Genomic DNA, 12,484 nt, shown 5'->3' with positions numbered 1-12,484 from the left:
TGTGAAGAAACAGAATTTGGTGCTTGGGATTGGTCAATTACAGTAGTCCCTGGACTGTTGTGTTTTATGACTCTTCTGAACTACCTGGCAGAGTATGGAGTGGTAAAATTATTGTGCAGAATCCAGATTTTGTTAGACTTGTAAATATATTTTTCTTTTGTTCCTGTCTCAGTATAGAACCAAGGGAGTAAAATTGAGCTTTTGTGCTTTTGATTGCAGGCTAATACTCCTGAGCTCAAGAAATCAGTGTCACTGCTTTCTCTAAATACCCCAAACAGCAATCGCAAAAGACGTCGTTTAAAAGAGACCCTTGCTCAGCTTTCAAGAGAGACAGACATGTCACCTTTTCCTCCCCGTAAGCGCCCGTCAGCTGAACATTCCCTTTCTATAGGGTCACTCCTAGATATCTCCAACACACCAGAGTCTAGCATTAACTATGGAGGTAATTCACATTTAAAAAAATTGATCATTAAAATTTAGTGGAATGGAATAATTACTAGAATATAGATAAATCACTACCACAGAGAATATGAAAGGTTCTGCCTTTTATTACCTTTGTTCTCGCTGAGGAGAAAAAGCACAGAAAAATGCTTCCATTTAATGATTGCTTATTATATGCTAAGTGCTTTCTATATTTTATTTGTATATTACTCTAGAAAATGATAGAGCTGTTCAAAGAGCAAATTCTTAACATTAGCAAAACAAGATCATAGAGGGTGTCAAATGTATTATGGAGAAAATAGGTACGGTGAGATCTGTGGAGGGTGAGCTCAGTTTGTTCTCAAATGATAAAGGAAGGCCCTACAATTAACACTTTCCTTATGATCATCAATTTTTCCCCTGTATTTTTATTTTTTAATCTTCACACAAATATGTTGTTTTTTAGATTCAAGAAATAATCAAAACCTCTTGACCCCATGACTCTCTCTACTTATTAATCCGTTTTTCTTTTGTCTTTTACATGAGTACTCTTCAACGAATTGCCTTAATCTGTTGTGTCATTTCCTTGCTTTTCATTGTCTTTTTCAACCCATTCCAATTGAACTTAAGCCCTTACTACATGAAATTGCTCTTGGTGAGGAGACTGACGGTTTTTTTTTTTTTTTTTTTAAAGATTTTATTTATTTATTTGAGAAAAAGCATGAGCCAGGGGAAAGGCAGAGGGACAAGTATATGCCCTGCTGAGCCTAGAGGCTGACGTCGGGCTTAATCCCAGGACCCTGAGATCATAATCTGAGCTGACTTCAGACACTTAACCAGCTGAGCCACGCAGGTGCCCCAAGACTGACAGTTTTTATGTAACATTCAGCAACATTTAACACATGAATAGCTATTTCTTCCTGGATATAGTTTTTTTTCTCTTTTGTACCTCATTTCTCATTCTCCTTTGCCTAACTTCTCTAGTTCTAACTGTTGAATGTTGTTCCTGAGTCATTTCTTCTCTATTTTATTCTCCCTAAGTGGTCTCATTGAATTCTGTGGCTTTAGAAACATTCATATGCTGTTGACTCTCCAATATGTCTTCTTCCCTGTCCAACTGCTTACTTAATACTTACTTGCCCTTGTCTAATACATATCTTAAACCTACCATAATCAAATTAAAACTCTGGATTTTGATACTCTCTACCACTCTCAACTCTATTCCTTTGCCACTCTTCCTTTATCAGCCTTTTCTATAAAATGGATCTCTCTTTGATGATTATGTTGGTCTCCTAAGTGGTTTCTCTATATTCATTTTGCCTTTTTAAAAAAATTTATTTATTGAAGAATTGTCTATACCCAGCGTGGGGTTTGAACTCATGACCCTGAGATTAAGAGTTGCATGCTGTTCTGAGTTAGCAAGTGCCCACATTTTTGCCATTCTATATGCAGCACTTAGGTCTTAAAATTAGATCATGCCAGTCCTGTGCTTGAAGTCATTCCCATGACTTTGTATTATCATAGCTTTCAAATTCCTATATGATCCTTCCCACATATGTCCAACCTCATACGACAATATCATGCTCTCCAATAATACTCTAAGCTTCAGTCACACTATCTCTGTTATTTTTGGGTATTTCCATTACATTCAAAGGAACTTTATACTTGCCCTCTTTGCCTTAAAGAAATCTTTTTGTGTTTTCTGCGAAGTTAAGTCCCTGTTCCAACACTTCTCACTAACCCATTACCTGATTGTTTTTAGCAATAGTTGTTACTGTTAGAAATTATATTTTTTATTTGTTTCACCAGAATGTAAGCTTTAAGAGAACAAAAACCTTGTCTACTATGTTGCTTTGTTTTAAATGCCTAGTATAGAGTAGGTACTCAGTAAGTGTTCATGGAAGGAGTTGTGTGTCAACTTGTAGAAGGCCCAGGAAACTGAGGGGGAGTTGAGCAATGAGGGGAGCGAGAATACAAATAATACTATACAAACTAGCATTTTAAGGGATAATGAATAGGTCAGTTTGCTTTCGAGTATGGAGGAGTAATAATTAAATTGGAAAGGTTAATTTGGGCCTAATATTAGAATACTTTGAAATCAGACTGGTATGTCTGAACTTCGTATTGTCATTAATAATGAACTTTACAAACATTGAGCAGTAGAGTAATTGGTTGAGTAGGTAATTTGTAATGGATTATTCTGAAGAATGATTAAAATGAAGACTGTTCAGAGATGGCTAGACCATGAAGTAATCTACAGTGGCTTTCCCACTGGGTGATAAAACCCTAAACCAGGGTTGCTAGTGGTTGGAAAGGAAAGAAGGAAGCACTATGGAGATAGTGATGGAATGGAGTGACAGGAAGGGAAAAAGAGATGACAGCAGAGTATTAAAATAGAAGAAATGTTACCTTGACAAAAATACGAAGTCTATATTTTGGAAGAAGATAGTGTAGTTTTATAGACTGTCCAGGTTAAATTGAGGTATAAATGTCCAGCGGGTATTTGGAAGAATTGAATTTGGTGCTTGGGTGGAAAGATTATGATTAGACACTTAGGTCTGAGAACTTGTTGGTTCCATGATTGTGATGGACATACTGGGCATGGGGTGGTAAGAGCTGATCATGAAGGACTGAAGCTTTGAATATGCGGTTTAGGGGATGGAGAAGGAAATGAATCACTAAAGATAATAGACATGACAACTATACTAATATATTAGGTGCTCTATATAGAATCCCCAGTTAGTAGATCGCTGTGTGAACACAATAATTAAATTGAATCAATGTATGTCAGATTTTTCTTCTTGACATATAATGGCAGAAGCTCTTGGGTCTAGAGAATAGTCTGAAATAATGCATGGCACGTGGGAAAGTTTTTGGTCTGTTAGCTTTAAAAAAGCATTCAGACTCCATAGTATGCATCATTGTTTTAATATTTAAAATTATCATTGAGTAAAAATAATATACTGAGTCTTTGCATTGTTTTTGTCATGTCATTGTGTGTTATACATTTGTTTTTGTATTTAAAAACTTGCCATTAGGTGATTCTGTACATTATGTTAAAGTACTTTAACCATATCTAGAGTAAGAAAGTGTATCTCCAGCTTTTATGAAATTTAACTTTTTTGAAACACATATAAAGTATTCTAATGTGTCCTTCCACTTTGTGTTACACTGGATGTTTTATATTATGTTGAAAACTAACAGAATTTGCAGTTGCTCTTGTTGTGTGTTGTTGAGGAAGGCTTCCTCTGTATATGTAAGTTTTCTCTTACTATGTCATCATAACCTTTTTATCCTTAAACTTAAATATTTTTATATAGTTCTTCATTTTATTTTATTATTTGAGCTTTTTATTTTGAAATAATTTCAGATTGCAAAAAGCTGCAAAAATAGTACAGAGATTTTAGTACTCTACTTAGAATTCCCAAATGGAAATATTCTGCCATGTTTGCTTTAGCATTCATTCATTCTCTCTTTTTCTATATGTACACGTATTTTTTATATCTGTACTGTTTGAAACTAAATTGCAGATATGATGTGCCTTTTCTTCTAAATACTTAAATGTGTGTCTCCCAAAATAGAGGGACATTTCTTGTACTGCTACTGTAGAGGTATTGTAAATTAGGAGGTTGATATTAATAGTATGACTAACTTAATTTTTATCAGTTGTTTAGCTAATACCCTTTATAGGAAAAGAAAAATTCTTTTTTCTGGTCTAGGGCCCAGTCCAGGATCATAGGTTGTTATCTCTCACTAGTCTCTTCTAATCTGGAATAATTCCTCAACTTTCTTTGTTTTTTATGACTTTGACATCTTTGAAGAGTACAGGCCAGTTATTTGTATAATGTCTATCAATTTGGAGTCGTGGATACTTTTGACCATTATTTTTTTCTGGCCTTATCCTATGAGGAAATTTTACTTTAATGAAAAGCTAAATGGGTATATTTCTAAGAGTGGATATACTTCCCTCTTTTTTGTTCTTAAATCTGTACAATGTCTGGTACTTATATCTGGTTTTTCATTAAATCTTTCTTCCTTTTTACCTTTTAGAAACACCAAAGTCTTGTACTAAGTCTTCTAAAAATTCCACTCCGGTTCCTTCGAAGCAGTCAGCCAGATGGCAAGTTGCAAAAGAACTTTATCAGACTGAAAGTAATTATGTAAATATATTGGCCACAATTATTCAGGTAAAAGTTTGGTTGCAAAATGATCCTGTTCCAATGTTTGTAACTAAAAAAAATCTAAGAGATAATATTTCTTAAAAGAAAAAATTATAGAAGCATAGAATTTGAACGTAGGTAATAAAAATGAAAATATATGACAAAAAACTGCTATTGGGGAAATGCCATACTACAATAGTAGCTTTTATTCATACAGAAATAACACCTTTTTCTATAGTGACTAAAAAGAGAAGGATCCTCTGTAGATGATCTAGAGGGGACCAAGTTTTATTTGATATAGAACTTCACAAGTTCCCTGTCATGATACTGCATTTATTTATATTTATACATGGATATGGTAGGTAATTTTTCCTGAAAGTGTACATTCTAGGAGTCATTGCTTTATTTACTGTGGCAAATATATGAAAAGCAATAACAATGAAGCATAACAATATGGATGTAATTATTTTGGTAATCCTTTCATGTATCAAGTTTCTTAGAGTATGCAGTGGTTGGTCATAAATGTTAACTCATTGCAAATCATTAAAATGTACTGTGAAGTTAATGTCAAAGAAGAATTCTAATGGATCATTGTAGGATGCGATTGAAGAAGATACTAAGAATAAACTGAAATTCAAGGTTCTGAAAGACAATATTAGGATATTATTTTGGCATCTGCAGAGAGAATAGATTGTTTTAGGTTATAAAGGAGATTGTCAGGAAAATAAAGTTGATACCATCAAGCTTTTCTTTGAATAGAAAAATAATAGGGAATTTCTGATTGGGGTTAATTTTTATTTATATTTATACCTCTATTTGAATTCTTAATATAACTGATTAGTGTTCAGTATAATAGCCTTTAGTTGCTTTAGTTGTTGATAAAATGCATGGATAAGAAATGGAAAGACTTCTTTCTTGGTATTCATGGAGAGGTTATTCTTCACAGTTAATTTGTTTAGCCGTAGTCACGGGTTTATGAGGCCCTCTGCTGTATTGAACTTTACTTGTTTTAAGTCAGCTTTGCTCTTCTCCCTCAAGGGAAATCATTCTAGATGAGTTAAGTTTTTATAGTCAGCCAAAATGTAGTCAAGTAGCAGAAAATCCCCTTGGCATATACTGTTCATGTACTTTGGTAGCATTTATTACCCAGAACTGTAAATCCTTTCAGGCCATGGTAAATGTACTGGGGTTTCCGAATTTAATTTGCATATCAATTAAATTCACTAAAATGCCTTTTAAAAAAAGCCCTTAGAATTATTAGATTGTAGATGGTCTCATACCACTATGCTTACTATAAACTCACTGTTTATAGTTATATACTGTTTATATAATTATATACTGTTTATAATGTATTTTCCTTTTATCTTTATCTTTTTTTGTTTTTTTTACTTCATCTCCTCCTTCTCTTTTTGCTATTGGCTTTCATTTTACTTGACATATATTAAGATCCCAATAATACATTATTATTTTTAGTTTGAATAGTCAATTGATGTTTTAAAATTTTACTTTTTAAATTATCATACAGTGAAATGACTTTCTTTGTACAGTTCTATGAATTTTAACACATGAAAAAATTTGTAGAGCCTCTACCACAATCAGAATATAGAACATTTGCGATGCCTGGGTGGCTCAGTGGGTTAAGCCGTTGCCTTTGGCTCAGGTCATGATCCCAGGGTCCTGGGATCGAGTCCCATATCTGGCTCCTTGCTCAGTGAGGAGCATGCTTCTCTCTCTGCCTCTGCCTGCCACTCTGCCTGCTTGTGCGCGCGCGCTCGCTCTCTCTCTCTCTCTCTCTCTCTCACAAATAAATAAATAAATAAATAAAATCTTAAAAAAAAAAGAATACAGAACATTTCTATCTCGCCCAAACTCCCGGTACTTCCTTTTCTTTTGTAAGTCACACCCTTTCCTCATTGTAACTCCTGTTGACCACTGATTTCTTCTTTATCACTATAATTTTGTCTTTCTAAAAAAAGTTTTATATTTTTTGAGAATGTCCTGTGAATGGGATTACAGTTAATATAACTATTGGACTAGCATTTTTTAGCCTCTGAGGTTCTTCTAACTTGTCTGTGTGAATAGTTTGATCCTTTTTATTGTTGAAGAGTATACCACTGTATGGATGTACCACAGTTTTATTTGGTGACTCCTTAAAGGACATTTGGGTTATTTTTGGTTTGGATGATTATAAAAAGAGCTGTTATCAACATTTATGTATAGGTTTTATGTGAACATAAATTTTCCATTGCTCTTGAGCAAACAGCTGGAAGTGGAATTTTTTGATCATATGGTAAGTAATGTTTAACATTATAAGAAGCTGTCATACCCTTTTCCAGAGGGGTTATGATTTTGCATTTTTACCATCTGTGTGTGGGAGTTCAGTTGTTCACATCCCAGCCAGTTTCGATATTATCAGTACTTTTTGTTTTAGCCACATAGATAAGTATGTCATGGTATCTTATTATGCCCTTAATTATCATTTCTGTAATGATTGATGGTGTTGAATATCTCTTTTCTATACCTTTTTTTGATAAAATAACTGCTTAAGATTTCCCCCATTTTTAATTGAGTTGTTTCCTTCCTGAGTTTTGAGAATTCTTTATATATTTTGAATACTAGTCCTTTGTCAGATATGTGATTTGCAGATATTTTTTCCTAGTCTCTAGGATGTCTTTTTTTTTTTTTTTTAAGACTTTGTTTATTTGTTTGACAGGGAGACAGAGAGAGAATACAAACAGGGGGAGTGGGGGAGGGAGAAGCAGGCTTCCTGCTGAGCAGGGAACCTGACTTGGGGCTCCATCCCAGGGCCCTGGGATCATGACCTGAGCTGAAGCCAGATGCTCAACAACTGAGCCACCCAGGCGCCCCCTTATCATGTCTTTTTATTCTGGGTTGAAAACTTTTAAATTTTGGTGAAGTCTAATTATTAATTTTTTTTTCTTTTATAGTTTGTGCATTTGATTTTTTATCTAAAAGTTCTTACCTAAGCCTAAATTACAATATTTTCCCTTATGTTTTCTTCTAAATGTTTCATAGTTTTAGGTTTTTTGCTTAGGACTATGATCCATTTTTTTTTAAAAGATTTTATTTATTTGACAGACAGAGATCACAAGTAGGCGGAGAGGTAGGCAGAGAGAGAGGGGGAAGAAGGCTCCCTGCTGAGCAGAGAGCCTGATGCGGGGCTCTATCTCAGGATCCTGGGATCATGACCTGAGCTGAAGGCAGAGGCTTTAACCCACTGAGCCACCAGGCGTCTCCTATGATCCATTTTTAGTTTATTTTTTTGCCTAGGGCAAATGGTGTTTTAGTACCATTTGTTGAATGTTGAGCCTTCCACCATTGAATCTGTCAAATATTATTTGGTCATCTGTGTGTCTGTTGGTTTGTGGACATTTTTCTATTCTATATTAATCTTGTATATTTTTCCATTCACCAATAATCACAGTCATGAATACTGAAACTTTATACAAAGATGTTCCTTTGCCTTTATATATAAATTTTTAGAATTAGGTTTTCTTTATCTACAAAAAGTCCTGGAATTTTGATTGACGTCAGGTTAGATCAATAAATCAAATTGGGGAAGAATGGACATTTCTTGCTGTGTTGAATCTTTCAATCCACGTCCTTATTTATTTAGGTCTTTGATTTCTTTCATCAACTTTCTGTAATTTTCAGCATGATGTAGGTATTTTATTGTATTTATACTAATTTTAGTTCTTTATTGTAAGTGAACAATTACTGAATTTTGTTTTTCATTTGTACATTACTAGTTTATAGGAATGTGATCTGTGTCTGTGTTGAGAGAGAGGGAGTGAGAACATGCATATCTGAATGCTGAGCTGTAACCTTGCTAAGCTCACTTATTAGTTACAGGTTTTTTCTTTTTTAAAGTTTGATACAAGCACCAATATAGACATTAACAGGTCTTCTCATTTGAAATCCAGTCTTTTTTCTATTTATAAACCAGGTTTCTACACTACTATGGCAAGACATTTAGTACTTATATTAAGTGCATGTCTGGAAAAAACTGATTGCTTATTGTCTTCCTTAGTAACTTGAATAGAAAGTACAAATTACTCTTGTTTTCTAACAATTTAAATGATTTGTAGAACTGCGTGATAAACTTTTATTAGATCCTAACAACATTTTATTAAAGGAATGTGTATACACATAGAAATATATAAATAAATAGGATAAAATAGAAAATGTTATAAGGAAAGAGTTCTCAAATTTAAGAAGTATTTTTTTAATTGGTTCTTTCTTTTCCATTAACATCTCCTCCCTTTAAAAATTTTTTTTTTAAAGATTTTATCTGTTTATTTGTGAGAGAGAGCACAAGCCAGGGGTGGGGAGTGATGAGTAGAAGGGCGGAGAGGCAGAGGGAGAAGCAGATTCCCTGCTGAGAAGGGAGACTGATGTAGAGCTCCATCCCAGGACCCTGGGATCATATCCTGAGCCAAAGGGAGACATTTAACCAACTGAGCCACCCAGGCACCTCTTAATATCTCCTCTCTTATCATTATTTATATGATTACTTTTTTTTTCCTTTTCCCGCAATCTATCTAAACTAGTCTTTTTTTTTTTTTTTTTTTTTTTAATCTAGTTATTTCAAGTACCTTTGGAAGAGGAAGGACAACGTGGTGGGCCTATCCTTGCACCAGAAGAGATTAAGACTATTTTTGGTAGTATCCCTGATATCTTTGACGTGCACATGAAGATAAAGGTAAATTTTTTATGTTAGGTTGGTAAGTAATTCTTTTTGGATTGTGTTTATATAATTTCTCGGGTACTATTGATTGGCCAAATGAGGTTTATACCTGAAACTTCTTATTTTCTTTTTTATTCCTTTGAATCATTTATGTCCCTTTGCTCCAGTACCTTATTAATATTTGTTGTTTGCCTGCTTTTTGATTCTTTTTTTAATTCTGAAAATAAGGGATTAAACCTTCTCAAGTCTTTTCTATAGAGACATGTGGTTGCTAGTGCTTATTTTCTTATTTTTCTACTGTTCCTCTCAGTTTGTATGTTTTGTTTTGCTTTGGAATGTTTGAAAAACTGTGAAGCTGGAAAAGACTTAGAGACCATTTTGTTTGTTTCTCTATATCTGGTCAAATAAATACAAAAACCACATAAGACAATGCTATCTATCTGTTTAATGATTTTTTTTCCTGTGATGAAGTGTTCGTGATTTATAGCTATCAGTCTCTCATAGTTAAGTAATTTGGGAGCCGGTTTAGTTGAACTCTTAAAAGTAGTTAAACTTTATTTCCTCTTATTTTTCCTAAAAGGTGCTAGAGCAAAATTGATCCATTTTCTCCTCAGGACACCCTATATGAATGTTTTGTCCATATTCCAATAAAAAGATCAATCTGAATTATAGAATCCCCCTTTGGGCTCCTTGCTGGGCGGGAAGCCTGCTTCTCCCTCTACCTGCTACTCCCCCTGCTTCTGCTCTCTCTCTGACAAACAAATAAAAAATCTTAAAAAAAAGAAAGAAAAGAAAATACCCATAATCTCATCACCCAAATTTAAAAAGTTTTTTTGTATTTTCTTATTTTTTTTATACATAGCAGTTTTTTCCCTTCTTTTAAATGTAGCTTGCCACCAAGTACTGCCACAGCTATTTGAGTAGTACCAAGAAGTTGGTATTACTGTTTGCGTTACATAGATGTAAAACTGCTACACATGGAAATTAAATAAAATTTCCAAAGTCAAGTCATCTAACAAATGCTGCATTCAGGGTTTGAACTCTTGTTTATCTGATTTCAAAGACTGTTTTCTTTTCTTAAACCCTAATGCTATCTTGCTTTTTTTGAGATATAATTGGTATAACATTGTGTTAGTTTTAGTATATGACATAATGGTTTGATATGTATATATACTGTGAAGAAGTGATCACCACAATAAATTTCGTTAGCATCTATCACCACACATAGTTACAAATTCTTTTTTCTTTGTGATGAGAACTTTTAAGATCTACTTTCATAGTAACTTCCAAACATGTAACACAGTATTATTAGCCATAATTATGCTGTATGTTATATCCCCACGTCTGTCTTACCTTATAACTGGGAATTTTGTATTTTCTGACCACCTTTGCCCGTTTTGCCTCCCCCTTGCCCCCCATCCTGGCTCTGGCAACCACTAATATGTTCTCTGTGTCTATGAGTTTGGTTTTATTTATTTCTTTAGTTAGTCTAGGTTTTTTTAGATTCCACATATAGTTGAGGTCATACAGCGTTTGTCTTTCTCTTACTTAATTCACTTAGTATAATGCCCTTAAAGTTCATCATTGTTGCAGATGGCAAGATTTTCTTTTTTGTGGTTGAGTAATATTCAGTTTTATATACACATACATTTTCTTTACCCATTCATCTGTTGATGCATGCTAGATTGTTTCATGTCTTGGCTATTAATGGTGTATTGCTTCTTGATTATGCTGTAGGTATACTCTTTTAGTATGTAAAGGAATAAACTGTGTAAATGTGTCCTAAATTGGTAAAGTTTTTCATATTATCTTGTTAATACAGAATTCCTGAGAAGCACTGGTGTGTATGTATTTTATGGTATCACATGGAGGTTACAGATGTAGACTGTGGAATAAGGCATATTTGGTCATGAAGTCAGGTAGTGAAATGCTTCAGTTTTCTTATCTGTAGAATGGGGATAGTAAGTGTCTGAATTGGGGGTTGTGGAATTTTTTTTATTTTTTACATATTTAGAAGACACTAAGCATAGTGCTTGATACTTAACTGAGCCTTCAATAAATAACAATAGCAATTCATATTAATAATCTAAATTCAGAAGCTGAGTAAACTAATATTCAGACATTTTGTAAAGGATTAAAACTAGTTTTGTTCACCGTGTTTACAACCACTGTGTCTGGCACTTAGATTTCTATCAGTAAATGTTTGCTGAATGGTGGTCATGCTGCTTTTAAACGTTCCAGATCAGACTGGAAGTCTGTGTTTCCTTATCTAGATATTACATGAACAACTTGACCTCATTCTTAATTTGACTCCAAAATAATATAGTGATGATACTTAGTTTAAGATGAGAATTTTTGAGGTTGTTATCAACATCTCTCTTTTCCTATGTGTGAATATTTCCTTTTCAGAATTTATCAACATTCATCCTTGACATACAAATGCCTGCTTTTGTGAGGAACTATGATGAAACAAAAGAGAAAGGGGAGGGATTGGATAGAGTACTTTTTCTTTATATGTTTATCCTTTGTTAATTTAATGTAAGTCTCAAAGTATCCTGGTGCTTGTTTCAGGAACAGGTGTATATTGGGAAGTCTGCTAATTTGGTTTATTGTGCGGTGAGCTAGAGAAGTCCAGCTTAAATATAAGTAGATAATAACAAAACAAAAAAAAATTTTAAAAAGTAGATAATAACAGTACAGAATAAATCTTAACAAAGACAAAAAGAAGTAAGCTCAGCTCTTTTAGTCCCATCTGTTTAGTTTCTCCTCTTCCAGCAGGTTGTTGTAGCCTGCTCTATGTCTTAGAACTATAGAGTTCTTTCTTAATGGCCAGGAGGTAAACCTGGGAGAATCCTATGGAGAATTCCTGATGTGTTTGGGCAGGGAGAATGAGATGTACCCCAGTGTCTGTGCTAAATTGGGTGAAGCATTTTCAGATAGAAACATTGTAAGAAATGGTGGCACTATGAATAATATTCTTAGGGACCTACCCCCTGTCTTGACTCCCATTTCTTTCTCTTTTTTTTATTTTTAAATAAACATTTTATTTATTCATTTGACACAGAGAGATCACAAGTAGGCAGAGAGGCAGGCAGAGAGAGAGGAGGAAGCAGGCTCTCCACAGAGCAGAGAGCTGGATGCAGGGCTCTATCCCAGGACCCTGGGATCATAACCTGAGCCGGAGGCAGAGGCTTTA

General features: G+C 34.1%; 1 protein-coding gene across 10 annotated transcripts in view; it reads left to right on the top strand.

Moving 5' to 3' along the window:
• Positions 1–12,484, top strand: part of ECT2 (epithelial cell transforming 2) — a 62,774-nt gene that overhangs the window by 14,786 nt on the left and 35,504 nt on the right. For 8 of the 10 annotated variants that reach the window (XM_059163456.1, XM_059163454.1, XM_059163455.1 and 5 more), the window contains 3 exons: positions 220–442; positions 4,471–4,607; positions 9,184–9,303. In XM_059163456.1, coding sequence (XP_059019439.1) covers positions 220–442; positions 4,471–4,607; positions 9,184–9,303 — 480 coding nt within the window. The remainder of the gene's footprint in view (positions 1–219; positions 443–4,470; positions 4,608–9,183; positions 9,304–12,484) is intronic. The other 2 variants (XM_059163458.1, XM_059163464.1) reach the window with 1 other exon arrangement.

This window comes from Mustela lutreola, chromosome 2, assembly GCF_030435805.1.
Source record: "Mustela lutreola isolate mMusLut2 chromosome 2, mMusLut2.pri, whole genome shotgun sequence".
NCBI classification, from domain to species: domain Eukaryota; kingdom Metazoa; phylum Chordata; class Mammalia; order Carnivora; family Mustelidae; genus Mustela; species Mustela lutreola.
The sequence above is the reverse complement of the archived record's forward strand: the minus strand, read 5'-3'. Positions and strand labels throughout refer to the sequence as shown.